The sequence below is a fragment of the Helicoverpa zea genome, chromosome 3 (assembly GCF_022581195.2).
Source record: "Helicoverpa zea isolate HzStark_Cry1AcR chromosome 3, ilHelZeax1.1, whole genome shotgun sequence".
Classification (NCBI taxonomy): Eukaryota; Metazoa; Arthropoda; class Insecta; order Lepidoptera; family Noctuidae; genus Helicoverpa; species Helicoverpa zea.
In genome coordinates, this window is record NC_061454.1 from 4,122,195 (window position 1) to 4,144,952 (window position 22,758).

A 22,758-nucleotide genomic window follows, 5' to 3' on the forward strand; every position below is an offset into this window, starting at 1 on the left:
TCGAACAACTGCTATGTTGGCAAATAAATAATGCTAGGCAGTTTTTGCCTAGAGCTAGCATAACTGGATGTAACTTTTAATTGATTTTAGGTAGAGGTATGACTGGGTGCACTAATATACTACTAGGAGAATATAGTATTTATATACTAGGATATTTCAGTATCCTCCCAGGTACCTTTTTAGTTCTATACTTATTATATTTCAGGGTCACAGTCAGACTCATTATTATGTGTACCTATATTGAATCGAATTAAAACGCAAAACGGCACAGTGATAAATATAGGTGGACATTCTCAAGCAATTAGTCATAATGCTCAATGAATAAGCACATGTATTGAACATTGTTTTTACTTCTTACCTAATTGGTAGAATTGATGCTGTACCGTTCTGCATTCAGTAAAAGGCAGTGACATTAAAAGCTTATCAGTGAAGCGAGGCCACGCTATGCGTTAATAGATTTATAATATGCTATAAATTATAGTGATATCAAGTACCAATACTTATGTAGTCAAGTTGACTGCTTCTTTGTATTAAATCTTTGTCAGTATCTGTTTTATATTTGGTCCAAATGACCAATACATTTTTATAGGTAGGTACTGTACTTATTGAGGTATATAATAACATTTATTTAAATTGTTGAGGTAGAGGATACCAATTTTTAAGTACATATACCTACTTGCCTACTTACCCTTCCTGGAAATTATACAATGTCAGGAAAACCTAAAAAAAATATATCATAAAATATACAAAACAAAAGAAAGGACAGTCACCCAATGGAATTGCAAACTTCCTCCTTTTTTAAAGTCGGTTAAAAACACACAACAGTATAAGTCATACAAAAAAAATATCTTTCATACATTGAAGTGCTACCACACAAAAAAGCTTAACCACATACCAAACAGTCGTAACTCACGTTCTTATATTATTTATTAACGTGAAAGGTATAAAGTCGTATGTGATCTGACCTTCCATCGAGTTCAGTGAACGCAGGCACTTTAAAACTGTGACCCTCGCACTTCGGCGCGTCGAGTTGGCACCCCAGCGGGATATACGACTATCTGCCATCGTAAAAGGAGATTACGGCAAATAATGCAGTCGAGGAAATGCAGAAAATGTCTGAACACATATTTCTTTGTTCTCTGTGCCAAGAATATATCAGTTTTGTATAAAATCTATGCCATGCCAATGGGTAAATATATGTAGACGTCATATTTGAGTTTTAGTAGACCTAAGACTGCCTTTGGTTTTTCCACATTTAGCAGATAGGTAGATAATTGCCGAATTTCAATAGTGTCAGGACAGGATATGATACTGCTAATAGCAAAAATATGAAGGCATCGGATGATTGTCAAACTTAGGTACGATCGTTGTTATTTATAAACTAGTTTTATTCCATTGAATTTCGTATTTCCATAATCGGTATGTTTCCTTTGCTTAGTGTACCTAATTTTTCAGAATCTTGAATATTTGAACGGCGGGCGATACTTACGATAGGACTACATTTACACGGCACCACTCGAAAAAGCGTCAAGTAAAAGGATTTAAAAGCTAAAGGTCAAAGACCCCGTCGTCTAGCGTTTGATTTATTAATGCAGACACAAAAAACTAATCGTTTGCCCAACCTGTACTCAAGACTTGTATTTGACATAGATATAAAGATATGTATATGTTCTAGTATGAGTACAATTAACGGCTGTTCCTATATCCTATCCATCTTTTACCAGAGATAAAATATTGACATTGACCCCATACAAGTAATGTCAAATTCCTTTCTAAATTAAATTAGACAGCAGATAGACACAATATAGGGAACGGCCGTTAATCTATTAAGTGACGGCCGGTTATCCGTCGCAAAAACTTAGGTGTGGCAAAAAAGACGAGCTTTAAAATGTACACGTGGTTTTTCAATATTAAAAGACGCACCTGTGCTTTTTATTAATTTGTGTAACCTTGTAAAAAATAACTTTATATTTGATCGTTACTTTTTACATGGAAAGAGGCCGGTTCCCAATGACTATACGTACGTTGAATTAACTAATCAACATAATAAGGTATCTAATACACAAATGTATAGAGGTATGAATGATTTTTGGTCCTTGTAATCTACCAAGAACAACAAAGCTACTACAGAGGTCCGTGCCCTCAAACTTAATCAAATAACAGATAAAACAATGTCTCGACAATTAGAACATTGTAGTAGATTCTCATTTAAAATATGAACAGTAGTTTCAAAATAAATCCTCATCTGCATACTAACGCGAACTAAAATGGGCGTCTTAAAAGGGCTTTAGACTAACGATGAAGTACTTTGTCATGTCAAATTAACAATAATTAAAGCTCTTGATCCTCAAAAGTGTAAAAGTGTTCTTGGAAAATATTTCTGATTTGGTTTAGAAAGTATTTTTTTTCACTGAGCTCAATGCCTAATATTATAAATGCAAGATTAGGTACGTACTAATAACAATTGAAAATTATTTGAGTCTTTCAATATCTTTCTCTTCAAAACCTACAATAGGTAATATTTACGGTTTGACCCCAAAACCGATATCAAATAAACATAAACTATGACGTTTGTTTTTGTACATCAAACATGACATGCAAATAGATACTATATTTTCCTTATAAAAAATATAATTTCAAAACAAAATTCTTAGTACCGACCAAGCAATATTACGGAAAACCTCTATAATAAATATTTAAAGTTTTGCAGTCAATTTTCAATAACAGGAAACGAATGACGTTAATTCAATTAATTTTTAGCTATGAATTCCTACATATCGTTCTAGAAACTTAATATAAGTTATAATAAAAAATAGGTACTGTAGAGATGTAGTACTTAGATACTCTTTGGTGGTAAGGTTTTATTTATTATATTTAATTCCTGGCCGGACAATGATGTAAATAGATTCGATTTGAAATAGAATAAGTTTTTATACTGAAGTATGTCACTTCACCCCAAACACTCAATAAACTCTAAGTTAAAGTTTTTTCAATCTTTTAATTGAAATATTCTGAAGATCCCCGGTCCCTAGCGCGCCACGCGCTACAGTACCTACATACTGTAATTCTTTATTCCGATTAAAGTTCAGTTAAAAAAAAATAACTTGGCATATTTATAATAGAAAGTGGTCTAAATATCTATTGTATCTCCTCTTTAAACCACCTTCAAACACTTACGGCAAATAGTCGTAGTACAAATGAGATGTCGAGGTCATCCCAACTAACACAGTTACGTGGGTCGTCGTCAGACGCCTAATACTCATCTAATTTAGTCACTATACCACTAATGGGGACTTCCGTATGTAATTATGCGGAATACTTTACGTAAATAGAGATTATGGCGGTTCAAAGCCCTTGGTATAGACAGACGGACAACATAGACAGACTATAAACGCTATGTACGGTCGATGGGTGAGGCTAAGTTATTTTGTCATGGAACACCCATGGACTTTCTTTTTTTTTTTGTAGAGCTAATCGATTTTCAAAGAAAGGTCTTTGGATGAAGTTAACATTCTGTCTGTGTAGTACCTATTAATGTTGTAGTAAATAAACATTATAACTGTCCTTCGCTTCCACGGTTTAACTTCTCTATTTCTCAAAATATCCTACGAGGTACGAGAATTGAAACGTAAAAAGGTCATAACTTCAGTCGGTTCCAGATAAAATTATCAATATTTCAATTACATAAGCCATACGTTCTAAACTAAGTTATTATCCTAATTTAAAGTATAAATATATAGTAAATCTTTGATATAATGACCGTATTGCTCGTTGCTATCATAATTTTGGTATAACGCCTTGACACAATTGCATTGTGCTACTTACAAGTGCACATAGTTATTAAAGTTCAGTAATGTACAACTAGGTATGAGATCATAATAAATAAACAATATTTGGTCTGATTTTTTTACCTACAATTTAAAGTATTTTTTCACCAATACCTCATTAAGGCCTGAATTTTTTTTTCTTAACTCGATTAAGTAATAATATCTTCTTCTTCCTGCCATGTTTCCAATTTCGGTCGGCACAATAGTTATTCCGCTTCCATTCCTCCCTGTCACTATATCTAAAATAACAAAGCCTATTTCCTCATTCTCATAATAATAATGCTCAAAGTTAACCCACTTGTGGATATCTTGATTATTTAATATTCCCAGACAACAATATGTTATAAACAGTATTACTATCACAGTTACTTTACAACGAAAATTACAAACTTACAGTCCAAACTCGATAATGTTTCTAACCGTTAACTTTTCCGTTACATTAGTGTTTACAACTACAACCCAGACATCAAAAATTAGCTACAAAAATTAATAATCATTGCCTATAACAGTATACGAATCGTGATTCATTTTAGAGTAACCTTAGCCTTCAATTCCGTATTCATTGATCGGTCATAGATTAGTCACCTACTTCACGGAAAATCTGTTACAACCTGATTTTTATCGTGCCTTCACCGGTCATGAGACACACAAGATTAATTGTTTCCACTTAAATTGTCGTATAATTCTGTTTAACATCGTTTATCTTCAGTCATTAGAAGATAGTCATTTATTATTTGTGTTTACCATTTCTCTACCACGTAAACAATTTTTTTTTTACGATATCTAATGTATAATATCGTCGGGTTTTAACCCTAAATAACATATTTTTACACAATATTTACTTACATTGTGATAGAGTACTAAATCCCACCCAAAACAAAAATGTGAAAGACTGCCAAGTTCGATAATATGGGAATGCTTCGCCTATAAAAGAAGTGAGATCTGAATAAGTACCAAGTTCCATACACATACCTCAGTTAAAAATAGTTACTTTTTAATGATGTTACTTGGCAAGTTTTCACACACCTTGTTATAAACCTACTAAACGCATGAATCAAGTATTTAATTTTCTATTAAAACTTGCCAAGTAATAATATAAAGTTGCCAAATATATAGTATATATTATGTTCGTGGATCAAAGTTACACATTCGTTATTTTCGAAAGTGATTCACACTTGGCCGTTTCCAGATTTTTACTTTACTTTGACTAAATACAAACCTTTGTAACGAATTTCAGATCGGTACGACCATTCGAAGATATATTATATAAATATAGATAAATTTAGTTCATTTTAGTTCCTTAGGGGTATAAATTTACACCGGGTATAAAACACCTTCATTATTTTGAAACCGACTCACACTTGGCCATTTTCAGATTTTTCCCTTTACCTTGACATAAAGACCTACCTCCATGCCAAATTTCAAGTCAATACGACCATTGGAAGTGGTTTAGGTTTTTGATGAGTGAGTCAGTCAGTCAGTCAGTGAGTGTATAGTAAAAATAGCGATTTTCTGACGTCAATATCTCAAGACCTACAATAGGTATATTAATGAAATTTTGTATTTTAGATAAGTGAGGGGGTCTCAACAAATACTAGAAGTTTGATATGCGTAAATAAAATAGATTTTGAGTTACAGGGGGGTCGAATTTGGCCCGAAATGGTTCGTGTAATATAACCCACGGCCGGTGTGTCGCTTTTTTTGCTCGAACTTGGCGGACACACTGCCGTGTGTCTAGATCAGCCTTTTCTCAACATCCAAACACACTGAACACTGAAAATATTTTAGAATCATCAAAGAGGGCATTTATAATTCTAACAGCAAGTTCTAAAACAGTACAAAACGAATACAAGTTACATTACCTACCGTATCAACAGAACCAGTTAGTCCAGGAAATTTAATCGAGCGTGAAAATTGTACCGAGGTTCTTTGAAATTGACGCCGAGAGTCGTTTAAGATATTAATTTAGCAATAACTGTTAGCGTTGTGGTTGCAAAACTATCGTTAGGTCGCCACCCACGTAACTACGGAGTTTAGATAACATACTACAAATTTAATGGCCTAGGTATTTGCAAAGGTAGTATTCTAGGAAGGTAGGCGGTGATGGGAATAAGGAACAGGCAGTGTAAATTATGCATGACTTTTTGGTCTTGTCTTGTTGGTAAAGTATAAAGGTGAGGGTTGTTTACTCGACTATATGTTTTGTCCGCATATTCACAAAAAAATACAGTTAATTGTGGAATGATAAATATACCTACTCCGTCTAATTTAGTTACCTTTACAAAATACATATATTCACCATGTAATTTGTCATCTGCGTCGTATATAAGCTACACATACATACCTACACAGATATAAAGCTGGCCAGACAAGACCAGCAACAATTCAATTAATTATACAAATTCACTTACATATAAAGCGTGATATTTATCTTAACAATTCGCGCGAAGTGTACCTGCAATGAATCACCAATCACAGGTTCTCGATAACACCTAATGCAATACAAATATATTTACACGCCGTGATTCACAATTATATTTATTTCTATACTTAGGCGTGATTATTTATTTAAAATAACCTTAGACGGGGTAATTATTACCTTCAAAATGTGAATCAGGTAATGTTAAATAATTCTACATAATACTGTTATTTTTCTCTTTATAATAAGTATAGGTAAATGTTTAAGCCAACACGCGGGTAAATGGCTGGTTAGCGAGCCATGACTATTAGTCCCTTGTGGCTGTTAGAGCAACGAGGCAGTTAAGCAGAACCTTATCTTAATGTACGGATAACTTTATCTAATAAAACACTCGGACATTATTTTAAACTACAACAATCCATTTTTACTTTAAGGGTGGGTTGCACCATTTAACTATAACGATAACCAAACCATAGCCAGCCGTATACTCGCCGCCCATTGGTCAAATTGGTGATTTGACAACTTCAAATGGTTTGGTTATCGTTATAATTAAATGGCGCAACTCGCCATAAGTGTATAAAACCATCTTTTGTCTAATTAAACAGCAACAGCCTGTATAATACACAACTTTTGTAGCAAAAAAACACTTCCAGGTTTTATATAAATGGTAATCAGGTTGTATATAAAATGCCATGTTTGTAAACCTAAGAACTGCTTCCATAGATGGATATACGCATTTTATGTGCAGTAAATAATTGTTATATAATTTCTGACGCACTTAAAGTAGGTAATACCATTATTTATCTTCTTAGTATTCCTACATACATTTTCCTGTATTTCATTCATCAATCTTATAGGTGAAGTTCATTCATTCATGTTCGACTATAGTACGTGCCTAACAGTAATAAATACCAACACAGCAATATAATAATTTAATTTTTCTTCAATTGTACATGCGTCTGAGCTTAAATTATCCCCAAGCAGTTTGCTAATCTCTCAGTTCATCAGTCCTCGTTACTGTCAATTGATGGGCAATAAGTACAGTGCCGTTTGACCGACAAAAAAATTGACCAACAAATATTGAACAGTTACTGAAATAAATTGTTTGTTCATACTTTCCTACTTATGAATGTTAACGGTTCTTTTTAGAGTTATGTGCGTCTAGCTCGAATAAATATATTTTTGCGAAATCCTGCAATTTGTTACATCGACGTTTAGTTACTTCATTACAATTTCCAGTAAATAACTCCTAAAAAGAAAATGACAGAGTATCTCCTAAAAAATCGTAACTAAAGTTTGCATCTCCGAACTCGTAGACAATAAGGGCGGATTTTTTAATAACCCATATCTATTGATTTTCTAACTAGATATAGGAATTTAACATGACGTGCATAGAGCTAATATTTAACTTCTATCTCTAGTAAGAAAATTAACAGATGTGTAGGATAATTAAACTAACTAAACCCGTAGTACTTAAGTCAAATTGAAGTCGCACGGCCGATATCTGCGACGAGACTGTACCTTGAGAATGAATGCGGCATTTTATGCGTCCACAGCCCACTGGCCACTTGATACACGAACGATAAAAGGTCAGGACCCGTGAGCAGGATGCCTCGTCTAATAACAGAACATGTTTGTATCACAAACTATATTACTGACAAAGTATTACGCTGAACAGCGATCCTTTCACACAAGCACGACATCATTTTTATATCGCTCCCAGCCATTTTACCGGTTTTATTATTATAGCGTTTCTGGTTTTATTAAACGACCAGTTAACTCTGAACTGGATTCGTTGTTAAGCTTGAATGGAAATACCGGCTTAAAAAAATGTGGTTAGTAAAAAATTGGTTTGCCACTTTATGAATGAAAACGCATATGTTTTTCCAGTAACTGTTTCCTTCCTCAAAGATATCTTTTGCAACGTCAATACCATGGGTAATATTACTATGTAAATATTGATTCTCCAAGCATTATTCATGGCGTGGTTTATAGAATTAATAAGAACCACAATTTGTCATAGGTACTTATTGTTTATAGGGCTTGCATAACACAATCCTTGGCGGTGCTTTTATAGCCTTTGTTTTGTGCGTATAAAACATATGAAATCAATGCGTTATTGTTGTCAATAGACATGTATTTAACGGTTCCAATGGCTTTGTAGCTTGGGAAACTTCGCAGTATATTGTTCTTTTACTTCATTGTCACAAAGAAACAGTGATAAACCTTATTTACGGAGCTATAACGTATTAATTCATGCGTAAAGAAAGGTGTTCAAGAAAAAGAAGTTTGGTATAAACTCTACTCCAATATTTTTAATTACCTATGTACGAATACCAATCTGAAATTTTCATCTCTTCTGTTAATAGTATTTTTTTTTATTTCTGTCAATTACACTATTTATGTTGTATTTATTTATTTGGTCACAACACAAGTTCGATAATTAATTGTAATACGTAGGCATCCTAACTCATTCTCAATCTTATTTAAAAAACTGAATTTTGATAAACGAAAGATTAGGTAGATCTATACCAACATAAACTGTGGTGAACATGAATGAATCGGTAGCTGTGAGTGTTTTCCACTAACCACATATTATCACACCCCTTCCCCATTAGCGCTATGCATTTGTCATGGAGGCACATACCTAATAGTAAGTCCATTATTCGTGGCTAACAAGATTGAGTCACTCCGCGCGTCACATAACTTCTGACTCACGGAGGCTCGCGCTCCTCTCACATATTAAAAGTTTTTTTTTTTCAAAGGTGTTACCTGCTGGCTGAATCATCGAGGACTGAAGATCAGGGTCAAGCGGATATGGGGGCTTTTGGATATGACTCTCCGTATTGCAAAAGAACATCAACAAGACCGCTTAAATTATTGGACATTGCACGATTAATTGCAAGCGGTTGCAATATATCGCGGTCGGCCCCCTCCAGTCCAATCTTCCATTCCAACACTGCCTGTGATCGACACCATGATGGAGAAATTACATTCGTCCGGTGTCTACGTCGCAATGTGTAACTAGAATACATTTTATACCGTAGTTGTAAGTATAAAGGCCGGTTCACACATCACCACGCCCGCCGCCAACGCGTCCTGACACGAACGGGATTAAAATATCGTCGCATACGTTTTGCATACGATCTGCGCCTCGCCCATTAGTTGCTATCGCACTGGATATTTTCTCTTCACTGTCAGACTCTGCAACGCTTATATCTGACGTCACGTTTAGAAAATAACAGCTTTAACTTTGCGCGTATTATTTTTATACGGTTATTTTCTACACGTGGCTTTCCCATCGGAAAGGGTAAGTATCCGCACGGTGATCTGTGTACCGCCATTTTGAATTACGTAATTAATGCCTCTGTGATATTTAAGATGATTAAATAAGAGATGGTGGATGAGTCACCGCGGCCGCTGTTTGATTTGTAATCTAACAGTAAACACGCGCTGTATTGAACTACGTTGACGCATAATAACAAAACGTATTCATACGAGTTGTCTTCTTGTATTGTGTACGCAAGGTTAATTCTAATTGGTAAACAAGTTACGAGGTGACTCACGGCCAACGAATTACACGAAAAAGTTTAGTAGTACGTAGAAAATATCGAGATGTATTTAATATTCTTTAGATCTGCATAATTACCATCTCTGTAGATGTAATTAGTTTAAATTGTGTATGTAAAAGAATAACTTTAAGTATTCTATTGTAATGTCGTGTCGAGTAACGTATTACTTAGTGGAGCACGAGTTACAACGAAAAGTAGACTGACTGACGTGAATAGACAGTTTTGTACTTCAGAAACATTAGTAGTGAGTGACCTGATGAATGATTTGTTGAGTAGAAAGCAACGCGAAAGTAGGATGCTTTAGTGATTTTTTATGTAGGTGTGCTACAATACCAAGTGGGCAGATTCTGTGATCGAATGGACCACACGGTGACTAACGGGTTTAGCACGAATCGAATAAAGGTCGTCGCCTAATGGCGATGTTCCTGTACCGTATTATTGTTATTCATTAGAATTATGACTTCATGTCTATTATAATAAAAACATCTGCTATTGTGCGTAAATTTATAAATAAGTTCCTACGAAAGATTGATTTATTTAGAAAATATTAGATACTTAACGTTTTAAATTATTGATTTGTTATTTTAATTTTTGGCCACAAATCAACCAAAGTTATGAATAAAACAGTATTTCGTTATTTTTATATTGAAACTAAAATCAACGCTTACGCTTTGCCTTAAATTAGATAATTCGATAACCACAATTTTCGCATAAAAATTAATCATGTTTAAAAGTATTAAAACATCTTCAGTTAACCGAATAGGAACATTGACTTTCAAGACATATTAAAGTAACCAGTAAACTCGTAAACAATACTGTGTACTACAATTTAGTATATAAATGTAAGCATATATCGCTATCAAAGTGCATTGTACTTCCGTTAGTTATATCTATGTAAATACTGTAGTCCAATGTAAACACTAGATCTGTAACATTAAGATAAACTGTAAATAACGACTAACTGTAATCTCATACTTACTTATAGCTTGTAGAATTAAATTATTAACATCACATACACTAGACATTATTATTTAGTTATTTCTCATTATTTTAAGTGTTATCGAATGATCTGCGCTGAGTCTTGCTGAAAGTCTGCATTACCATGATTATATTGTCTATTATATAGCGCATTTTGTATTTTTGTACATTTGTATCAGTTGTTAAGCTAGTCAGTAAAAAAAAAACAAAAGTATCAGCTTGTTTCATTTTCCTACGACTTCGCAGTGGGACAGGGTCTCATCATTAGCATGTCTAATCTGCGTACCTGGTTGCATAACAAGAATAATTAATAGATAATGCTGTCGATTCGTTACGAAAGTGTTGATATGCTTGCCTAAAGCCGTGGACTCGCTACTTTCATTCTAATCAATCATGGGAACCTTTGATGTCGCGGTGTTTGGAACAACACCATGTTATCTAACTGGTAGCTACTTCAAGTTAGAAACAGATCTCTTGACGGAATAAATACAGATACAGGGGTAGGTAAAGAACATATTTTTAATCCGCTGCTTCGAGCATCTGAGTTTTTTTGCGAGCTTGTCAACTTCTTTGGAGAAACTACTGCTATAATGAATCTTGTACCTAATTGGTAATGTTGGTAATGTCATACTGTTGTACGTAAAACTAGCGTTAAAACAAAACTTCAAATTTAAATGCGAGGTGTTACTGTATAACTTTAAGCAAGCTAATCACTCCATACATCTCCATAGCAGTCAGAATCTGCAATACAAGTTTATCTGCAGACTGCAGACCACACAAATACTTATTCGTTCGATCTGGAGCCATTCGAATGAGCTGGGACACGCAGCCAATTAGGAATTCAGGACTCCATTAAACTTCCGGCATCCGACGATGAGGTGACGAGTCACTAGCGCCACCGACATGTGTTGCACTCACAGCTTTGCGAAATACCAGGAATAGAATACATGATGAGACATATTGTAGACTAGTAAAGGGTATATATGTCGCAGGGATATGATAAAAACGGGGATTTGATCAATTCCCTAAGGGATTTGATCAAATCACGGAGGATGTTAGAATAACAACACGATTTTATCTTTTCCCTAAACAAATCTAGTGAATTGAACAAATCCCTAAACTGGTTCAGTGAAATGACAAAAATAATTTGCTTTGATATTTTAAAGGTTTATTTGGTAGGATATACCTTCATAATTATGATAATCAGGTGTGTGCAATACAAGGAAATATTGGTATAAAAAATCACCATTACTCAGAACAATATTTTTTTTTGAAAGAATGAACAAAAATTTCTTTAAAAAATATTTTAGTTGCGTATGATATGCCTATTTGTAATAATCACTCATTAAAACATGTAGCTGATTTGTGGCATCGTGAATTACATAAAACATTATTTTTCTTACAGGCACGTCTATTCGTTTTGCATCGTGCGTGACAGACACCTACGGTTTGCCTAGCGTTTGCAAGCGCGACACAAACAAGAACTGACATATTTTTTTGTCATTTCACTGAACCAATTTAGGGATTTGTTCAATTCACTAGATTTGTTTAGGGAAAAGATAAAATCGTGTTGTTATTTTACCATCCTCCGTGATTTGATCAAATCCCTTAGGGAATTGATCAAATCCCCGTTTTTATCATATCCCTGCGACATATACTCCCATTATATGTCTGCGAAAACACAGCAATGATGTGAAGAAGCAGTCCTGATTCTGTAGAAATATCGAGAGTTTCTGTCATATCTGTATAGAAATCGAGAATATCCTCCCAATTTCTGTCAAAAGAGGCTTGTCTATCTGTCATACTTTACCGCCAAAGGACAATGGGCGATTCCGGTCCAAATGTCCACCACCAACGAAACCTATATGGTCAAATAGCCCGTTAAATACAGAACATTTTTTGTTAAGAAAGTAAAAAAGAAAAAAATTGCCAGACAAAAGTTATAGCAAAATCAAAAAGCGCATTTCATAGATTTTTTTAATTTCATTTTTTTCAATTACTTTTCGTGATGTTTGATTTTTGTACTTTCTGTAACATCTGGCAAAATATAAATTAAAATTATTCATTACAGAGAGAAGGCACCACCAGTTAATTAAATCGAACTTCCCTTGATACAAGAACCGCTGGGTATATTCAAGCACTTCTGGCGCCTCAATTGGTTAGTTATTCGTACCTCCATCAGGCAGAAAAATATGGGTTGTTTAGCTCGCAGACTCATAATCGGAATTATAAAACACAAGTCTAAGTTATTTTTTTTAAATGGTGCAAATGTGTGTTACTCGCCTAAGTTTTAGATAAAGTACGGAAATGGAAGTGGAATAAAATAAAAAAGAATAATGAGATAACATACAAAAACTACTGAAAATTAAGGATACATTTTTGGCTATAACTTTTTGGCATTGTTTTTTTTTTTACTTTCTTAGTAAAAGTTACTCTATATTAAGCGGACTATTTAATCATATAGGTGTCATTCGTGGTGGATATTTGGACCAAGCTTCATACATTCTTTCCCAATTTCTTTTGCAACCGGCGTCATTCCATTCTTGTGATTCTTTCGAAACACGTGAAAAACTTTTAATAAACGGAAAAATTGCCATCTATCACGTATTGCCGATCTAGCATAGGTACCATATCTTTGCTATAGCCATAGATTTAGGGACTACACACACATTCAACTCTGTTCGCGTTTCGCTGAACGGTTTTGGTCACACTTATTCAGTTCTACTTCTATCAGCGGCGTAAGAGTATTATCGCCGCTAAAATGCTTTATCTACTACGTACGGCGCTGAATATGCTGCGAAGACGGTCAGCTACTCAATTAGTATTGTGCCCTCAATATGGACAGTTCTATGTGCGATATTTTTGTCGTTTCGTTACATAGAAAAAATAAGCTTAAAAAATTAAAACGCAAACGACAGTGGGTCGACCCACTTTGGGTAAATAGAAATTTGGTTGGAGAATACCTACGCGACATTGGTACCCCAATTAAAACAATATAATACTAAATTCAAAGAGCATTTTCAGATGGATATTGCGTGCATAATAATAAATCAAATCTATCCAGGAGCTATGCAGGTTGCAACTTGTCGACAAGGAGTTGAGAACCATACGTGTGCAGCATTGTTCCGCCCCATTCAGCGTCGAACGCGGCAGATCAGCGCTGATCTCCATCTAAAGCACTCGCATGATAAAAACACATTTTTGTTCTCATTTTATACTTGTTTGAATAAGTGTGAGTAGTCCCTTAGGATCCCACCAAAGATGTATGCTGGCTATGGCGAACCATGTCTCGCGTCACCCAGTCACACCCATCTCCTGATTAGGGGGAATCGCCGGCTTGTAGGGCAGTGCCGTACTACCCCAGAAGAACTATAATACTTACCATCATTTAAGCTTGCGAAGGTACGGTAGACCGCACATCAGTGGTAACTGTCATGCACCTTAACTCCAAAGTAATAAGTAGGTACGATTTTCCTATAAAACTGTTACCACTGACCTGAAGTTGACTGTACCTACTGGACATTTAACCTCATAAAGGTATGCGCCCACATTAGAGCTAAGTTGGAGGGATGGGTAGGCTAAAGTAGTAGGTACCTATAACCCTCTCTATTTGAGGCAAGGTAGAGGGTATTGATGATGAGGTATTGAGGTGGGATTCAAAATTTCTTAGTAAATAATTCTGCATGATCAGGGTTAACTAAAATGAAACAAACATTTCCAAAATTAAATAACTTCTTTTATTCAGAGTCAATTTGTTTCCTACATAAACGTGTTACGAGGGCTGCCTTTTAAGTTGTGTCGTTTGAAATTAGTATAAACAATTCAATAGGTTATTACTGTTTATTGTTTTTTTAAGAATACTTAGGGATATTTAATGTACTTTTGCATACGTATAAACCAGTTTTTGCAATATTTATTCCATTCCAAAGTGGGGGTAGTCAATACGGCCTATTTTCAAGCGTCAACAGCTTCTTCAGGTGTGCTGAAAGGTAGACCACGAAGAATTTCCTTAATTTTGGGGAATGTAATAAAATAGTTAGTGCTTAAGTAAGGGCTGTGAGGTGGATGATCCAAAATTTCTACATTTTGGGAATTCAAAAACGTATTTGTTTGGCGGGCGGTGTGCGAAGTTGCACTGTCATGGTGCAGGATCACTCGACGTCTTGAATTATTTTTTCTAAATTCGGTGATGACTTGTGGCAAACAAATAGTGGTATACTAGTCAGCGGTAACCGTTTTGCAATATTCTAGTACAATAGTGGGGGGGTGGCCACCCTTTGCCACAAACGAGGCAACTATTTTTTTTTAAGTGATTCTTGAACGACCGACTCCGGTCGGTTTTGGCTCGTCTTGGAAGACCCACACAGTTGACTGCTGCTAGGAATATGGATCGCAAGCATATATCCAAGAATCGTCACCCTTGACAATATCATAGACATGCTTTGACTCTCCTCCGTTAAATCGCTGCGGAGTTTTGCGACACCAACTTACACGGGCTGTTTGTTAGTCGTCGCTAAGCAAATGGGGTATCCAACGAGAGATCAACTTTTTTACGCCAAGTTCTTCGTGCAGAATTTTTTGGATAGTGGTCCCTGAAATGCCCACGGATGCCTCTATTTCGCAGTATGTTACATATCGGTCTGCGAGAATTAGTTGACACACGGCGTCGATATTATCTTCCGTCATAGCGCTTTTTGGACGACCTTCACGTGGCTTGTCACTGAGGCTAGAGTAGCCACGTTGAAATCCTAAATATTAGAGTTCTACGGTCCTAAGGCATGGTGCTACATTACTAAATACAGAACTAATCTCTTCAAAGCACTAAAGTCGCGACAAACCCCTTTTAAAGTTCTAGAAAATTATCGCACGCAAATTTTCCTTAGACATTTCCATTTTTACAACCGACCTGCCACGTTGGAATGGACAATACAATAAAACTATTCGACCAATTTAAAAACATACTTTTGATTTCGAATTCTAAATTCAAGAAGATAAAAGTGGCATATATATATTTTTTTTATAATCTCGGGAAGTTAGCAAACGACAGAACTTAAAAGGCAGCCTTACGTAGAATGATGACGCTGTGGTTTCGATGCTCCGTCAGTATTATAATTGTCTTTCTTTAATTACTGAATTTAATGACATGAAATTTTGCAAGTGAATAGTTGAATGATTAAACTAATTATTGGCATACATTTTACCATGCAATTCCTTTAGAACGTCGTGATATTCGACTGCTTTGTAAACAGTGATTTGTTCATGGTAAAATATCCTATAACTTTTTAATTACTAACGGAACATCATTGATACTTGGCAACATGTTGGAGACACTTACAAGGTTTGTGTAAACGTGAAAATCTAGACCCCAAACTGCATACTTTAAGAACTAAGACCTAATAAGTGTATTTTACGTTTATATTTTTATCTTTTAAACCCTACGACTTTTTCTAAATCTGTTTTTTAAACAAATTCAAAACACGGTATGTAAAAATCTACAGCTCTCTATGAAAGCGCTTTATATGAAAACTAGCTAATGGCCAAACGTTCGCGTAGCGAAAATTTGAATTTCTCCGAAGTTTATGCATGCACTGATTTCATTCATACATAATCAATTATACACAAATACACACTAATTTTCGGACACATCTCTTTTCTTCTAAAGTCTATGGATTAAAAAAAAGTTCCGCCAGGAGAACGTTCGCCAACGTTCGCCCAGCGGAATCTGTTTTTGGTGAATTTCTCCACAATGGCTGCATACACAAATTTTTATTTACCATACACAATTATAGGACGCCTTACACTAATTATCTGCATAATTAAAATCTTTAAATTCAACAACATTCCGCTGCGCGAACGCACACGCTAAGTTGGAGGGATGGGTAGGCTAAAGTAGTAGGTACCTATAACCCTCTCTATTTGAGGCAAGGTAGAGGGTATTGATGATGAGGTATTGAGGTGGGATTCAAAATTTCTTAGTAAATAATTCTGCATGATCAGGGTTAACTAAAATGAAACAAACATTTCCAAAATTAAATAACTTCTTTTATTCAGAGTCAAATTTGTTTCCTACATAAACGTGTTAGAATGATGACGCTGTAACATTAATTGACCATTACACTAATGGTACGCGCCGTTAGCTGGTACTTGGTGCACGAGTGGAGGGCGTGAGTTTATTCCTTTATGACGTGTTAGTGCGCGCGTCACACTGACACACACGTGCTTCACGCATATGCACTACCCGCAACTCTTATTCCTTTAATTAGCCGCAAATATGACTGCACGGGTATTTATAACCCGACAGAACGGCAAACGTCTTGGGAGCTGCATCCGAACGATCAATTCAAGCCATCCAAACGTGGTGCGCGCAATAACACTACTACTGATAACTACTGTCGGTTTCAATACAGACTTTTATATTATAATAATATAGATTTTTTTATTTTTTTTAATAACTATGCAAATATGATCACAAATACCCATGAACCAAACGACGCGATCCCGAAACATTTCTGCAACATCCGAAGATAACAATAACTACACTCCATTAGTGAGTGCGGCGAGCGGCGGTGTGACGTCACGCCGGTGACGTCACGCGGGTGTGACGTCACGCCGGCAGCCGCTCGCGCACACTACCATGTCAACGCGTCTCAACTACTATCCAATGCCACAAACACCTAATTTTAATCAATAATCAACAATTATCGCCCACCTCTAACACTACACGCTTTATTTATACGATCAAGTGGAAAAATAATTTTTGATCTTCCATCGAAATCAAACTAACATCTTCCATGATATTTTCACATGGCAAAACAAAAATTCAAGGCAAAATAGTTCGCAGTGCGAGAACGCTTCCCGCCACACTTACAGACTACGCGTCAGAGGCAATATAATGTTCCTTCCTACATGGTGTAGCAAGGTACGTGACACTACAAACTAGACGTTATGAAGAACGCGGGAAGCGCTCTCGCCTGCGCCACATAGGTAAATTGGAAAGACAATATCCACTCTCCATATGCTTATAAGAACACTTCATAAAACAGCTTTATATTATACTACATAATTTACATTTATATTAGGTTTACATTTTTACACAGCAATAATAATGTTTGTAGTTTTCATTATAATATACTCTATATACTCCCAATTGCTAAATATTGTCGCATATTAAGCATGTTTTTTATATTTATAACGACACCGCATGGTCATTGGTGCCAGCATCATTTTATATTAACAAAATACTTTAATCCTTCTTCGAATCACTCTACCATTATTCTCTCCTAATTATGAACAAAACTATGAAACAGTGATCGGACTATTAATCTTTTAGAACTTGTATTAGTCACTAATTAATTCCAAATAGTAAGTAGCCGAATACACAACTAAAACTAAGCTTCAAATAACTAAACTACGGGAATTTATAACAATTTTCATAAACGGACACAGTTCACAGATGTTGCAACTTCACAATAATCAACGCAAATTATTTCAAACAAATAATCTATAAATGCTGACAATATTGTCTTTTGTTTGGAATGACACTTAACACTTTCTAAAGTTTTCAAACATCGATTTCTAAAGCATATAAATATGTTAGAATTTAGACGACTGATCACAATACTAATCAGACTTCACTATACAAAACGATCGTGTTAGTAAAAAATAATTTTAGAAAAAAATAATTATGGCAAAATATTGGCGAAGTGTAGCGAATGAGCTCTCCACGAATATTTAAGTTAAAAAAAGATCCAATACCGTTGTAAACAAACCCAAGCACTCAACAAACAGCCGCGGGGAAATTATACTAAAACAAGTGACAGTGAACACAAACAAGCGTCACACACACACGCGTGTGTCACACACACATCCGTATACGTTACCATACAGTTAGTTACCTACAGTATCAAGCCACTGTTACAGGTTAACACGACATACTTACCAAGGGTTATGACATGACAACTAAATTGATATTTACACAAATAATGCACATAATATAAAATATTATAAGACATAACCATCTTAAGTATTTATTACGTTATAGTTTTTAATTATTTTATTACACTATGGCATTGCAACTTTGTGACTCGGTTGCGGCTACACGTCGATCGTCGTTACAATAACATAATTTTGTTTAGCTGAACAAAAGGCTTTATTAATACTTGAATGCCTTGTCAATATCGTGGTAGGAAGTAAGAATCTTTTCGACAGGGTTCAGTTCACAATATACATAATAATGATGATCACAGCAGGAAAATATAATCTTATTGGACAGAAAATGTTCGCAATGCGGAAACATTTATAAATGAAAAACATTTTATAAAAGATAGCGTTCAGTGACTTGATAAGAACACAACGGCTCAATGTCAAATCTTGAGATAACGAAAATCTTATAAATATATCAGCTTTATTAACACGAGAAAAACTGTAACTGTGGACCGTCGAAATATTTCCTCACTTAGATAATGCACAGACCAAGGAAATGAGAATAAAACGTATTTCAACATTTACTGTATAGAAATAGATCCAACAATTAAGTGATTGAGTTAAATCATCGAAGATTTAATAGGTGACAATAGAACGTTTTATAAAATGGCAATTGATGTGAGTAGGTGTTCGTGCTGAGTTCAGATGACGAGGTTGACTCCCGATTTGCTGGCAAATGATAACAATATAAATAGGTTTGGGTAGTTGACTCCTATGACCAATAAGTTTCAAGGCACAACTTGTTTTAAAAAGCCACTTCATAGACCCGATTTACTTTGGAAAATAATGTTAAAGTGGCAGTTGGTTTGTAAAGTAAATGTGTATTGATCGATGGCGTCAACTAGCCGACAGTTGCGAGTGGAAGGTAACAGTGAGGAGTCAATAGTTCGTGCTGATCTCGTGACCGGTGAAGTCTCATCCCCGAGGGCGGCGAGTGGCGCCAGCCTGCGGCTATTATAGGTCCCTGCGTACACAAATAAATGGCCATTAGTTTTTTAATCTTTTTGGACTTATCCTAAAGAAAAGATACAATTTACTAGCTGTTTCTCACGGTTTGACCCGCGTCCCGGGGAAATGTCTTCCCATAACCGGATAAAATCTAGCCTATGTCACCAGGAGATTGTGTAGGTTATCAACAGTGAAAATGTTTCAAATCGGTTTTGCAGTTTCGGAGCCTCAATGATACAAATTAACAGAAAAAAATACCGCTGCTTTGCCGCAGTTTCACTCGCGTCCCGTGGAAACTACTGTCCGTACCCAGATAATGCCTATGGTACTCGGAAATAATGTAGCTTCCCAACAGTGAAATATTTTTTCTAATTGATTCAATAGTTTCAGAGCCTCTAGAGCTCTCCTTCTCCTCTTTATTGTGTTACTTATACTATCGAAGTATAAATTAAGTTTTACCCACCACTCCTGCCATCCTAAATATCGGGTGTGTCGTTCATAATCACATTAAATGAAATGCGTTAATATACTGGTTAATATATGTCGATTAACACAAAGATAAAAGAAAATTACGTAAAAATAAAAAAATGTTTTTTTTTTTTTTTCAAACAAAGTAAATGGAATAAAAATGTGCAAAAATTAGAACACCATATAAAAGTCAGTCATTACAAACAACTGAAATTCTCCCTTGAAAACTGACAGCTGTCAACTGATCAAAACATACGATACTCCTAACTTTATCTCTGCTTTACACATGATGTTGTAAATTATAAAAACGAAAAATGACTCCTGTGGTTAAACCACTGAATGGATTAGGTTATTTTTTTTACAATTCGCCATAGAATATCATAAAGTATATGCGATATGATTTAATGTGATTGTGAACGACACACCCGATATATACGTATTAGTTTGAACGAAAAAAAAACTAAAGCATTACAGAAGACATGCACATTTCCATACCGGATACCCAACACCAGTGCATATGATATGCGTTGCAGTGCATAAAATGTTGGATATGAAGGTACCTCACTAACCTACCTCATCCACTGCTGCGGCGGCGCGTGAGCGGGCGGCGACGGCTGGTGGGACTGCGTTGCCACCCTTTGCACCACCTGTAAACATAAGTTGTATTTTAACATCTATCCAAAATGTAAAAAAAAATGTTCAATGAAAAAGCATGGTGGTGATATTTGGTACTTAGTATTTTTTTTTGTAAATATTGAAGATATATGAAAACAATCGTAGTATATACGTTGGCAATTTTTTTACAAGTTCACACGAATTATTTTTAGGAATATTAAAGAGACTCATTTAGACAGTTCCCCGACTTTTAATTTTAGTTTTTTTTACTGGCAGTACTGACATGAGCATCCTAGTAGGCTATTCTTAAAACTTTATGGCGGGTCTACGCTAGACGAACCGAGCACGAGCGAAGCACAAGCGGAACCGTTCTCGGCTTGTCGTTCGCGGCGTCAAGTGTAGACGTACAACGAACCTACAACGATCACTGTTTGCCCCTTTCTGTTCCCTCCCTTTGTGTCCCTTTGTGTTCGTCAAAAACCGACAACAGGCGGAACGCAGCCGAGCACGAACGAAATGCTCGCAGCGCGCTCATTAGAGGCTTGTAAGTTGGTCCACACTAGACGAATTCATATTCGTCACAATAAGCTTACAGCTACGTACATTTGTGGACCCTGTTAGGGCACAGCAACAATTGGCATTTAATGCCAGTACATTAAAAATACTTAAAACTAATTCTAAATTATTATGGCGGTAGTTATAAACATTAGGTATAATAGGAATAGTTAATTTACAATTAAAATTATATATTTTGTTCGGCTCGTGTTCCGCTCGTGCTCAGCTCTCCTAGCGTAGACGCAGCTTTATGATTATGATTATTTATGATTTTTGATGTTCACTTTTTAAACTAAACAATTGTTTTAAGAAAAAGTTACGTTTATTTTGCCTTTGGCCTTATTTTTAACAATAGCAAAAATCATCAAATGACCCCTCTCGCTGTGGGTTAGCGGTGAGGGAGTGTCAGACTTTTACTGACAGAAAATCCATCATGTTCCTTCGTAGGCCTTTTATGTACCAGGGCCGCGGTAACTCTCTCGAACTGGCGGGGTTGTCTTTTAGCCTTAGAGGTGTTTGTATGATGCTGAAGGTCGCAGTTCATGGACTAGGCAGTACCTGCTGCACGAAGGCGCGCGTGAGGTGCGGCGCGGCGCGCTCGGCGTGCTCGAAGGCGCGGCGCAGCTCCTCCATGGCCGCCGCGCTGCCGCCGCCGTGCTTGCGGGACAACTGCACCCAGGACGATACACTTTGTTATATATGCTCTATTAAAACAATCCTATGGAGATAACTTGTCACCATGAAGCAAATCTACAAAGTTCAAAGTTGTTACAAGCTAATCTAAACTTCATTATTTCGTAATATGCAAACTAACAGCGTTTGCTCAAAGAATGGTAGAGGAATTTTATTTACAATTTTCACATTACTATGGGTAAATAAATTAAAAAAAAAACTATTATTTACCTCGTTGAGTAGTGGATATATTAGTTGCTGCAGATAAGGGTGCCTCTTCACTTTGTTCTCTTCACTATTTGTTCCTCTGTGGTCTAAAGGCGTAGCCTGGAAACAAATAAAAAATTGCAATTAGAAAACTATTAAAACTTGCAAGGTTAGTATGCCCCTTCTTATATCATCCTCCGAGCCTTTTTCCCAAACTATGTTGGGGTCGGCTTCCAGTCTAACCGGATTCAGCTGAGTACCAGTGCTTTACAAGAAGCGACTGCCTATCTGACCTCCTCAACCCAGTTACCCGGGCAACCCGATACCCCTTGGTTAGACTGGTGTCAGACTTACTGGCTTCTGACTACCCGTAACGACTGCCAAGGATGTTCAAGCAAGGATGTGCCCCTTCTTATATGAAGTAAAATATTTTTTAAAAGACTAGAATTCCATGAAGCTTGATTACCTATTCTGGGTATTATCACTAAAAAGTTATGTATGTTACTAATATAGC

At 35.9% G+C, this 22,758-nt stretch overlaps 2 protein-coding genes across 4 annotated transcripts in view; one reads left to right on the top strand and one right to left on the bottom strand.

Moving 5' to 3' along the window:
- The window catches only part of LOC124646160 (integrin beta-6-like), a 38,261-nt gene extending 27,251 nt beyond the window's left edge, over positions 1 to 11,010 (top strand). Inside the window, exon 7 of the mRNA XM_047186242.1 lies at positions 9,012 to 11,010. The gene's annotated coding sequence lies outside the window, so the exon portion shown is untranslated. The remainder of the gene's footprint in view (positions 1 to 9,011) is intronic.
- Positions 11,011 to 16,816: 5,806 nt separating this feature from the next.
- The window catches only part of LOC124646088 (serine/threonine-protein kinase 26), an 81,648-nt gene continuing 75,706 nt past the window's right edge, over positions 16,817 to 22,758 (bottom strand). Inside the window, exons 9-12 of one of the 3 annotated variants that reach the window (XM_047186130.1) lie at positions 22,269 to 22,364; positions 21,924 to 22,034; positions 20,769 to 20,842; positions 16,817 to 19,743 (exon numbers count right to left, since the gene is read on the bottom strand). In XM_047186130.1, the coding sequence (XP_047042086.1) occupies positions 19,734 to 19,743; positions 20,769 to 20,842; positions 21,924 to 22,034; positions 22,269 to 22,364 (291 nt within the window). In that variant the 3' untranslated portion in view covers positions 16,817 to 19,733. Of the gene's footprint in view, positions 19,744 to 20,755; positions 20,843 to 21,923; positions 22,035 to 22,268; positions 22,365 to 22,758 lie in introns of all 3 variants that reach the window. The other 2 variants (XM_047186131.1, XM_047186132.1) reach the window with 2 other exon arrangements.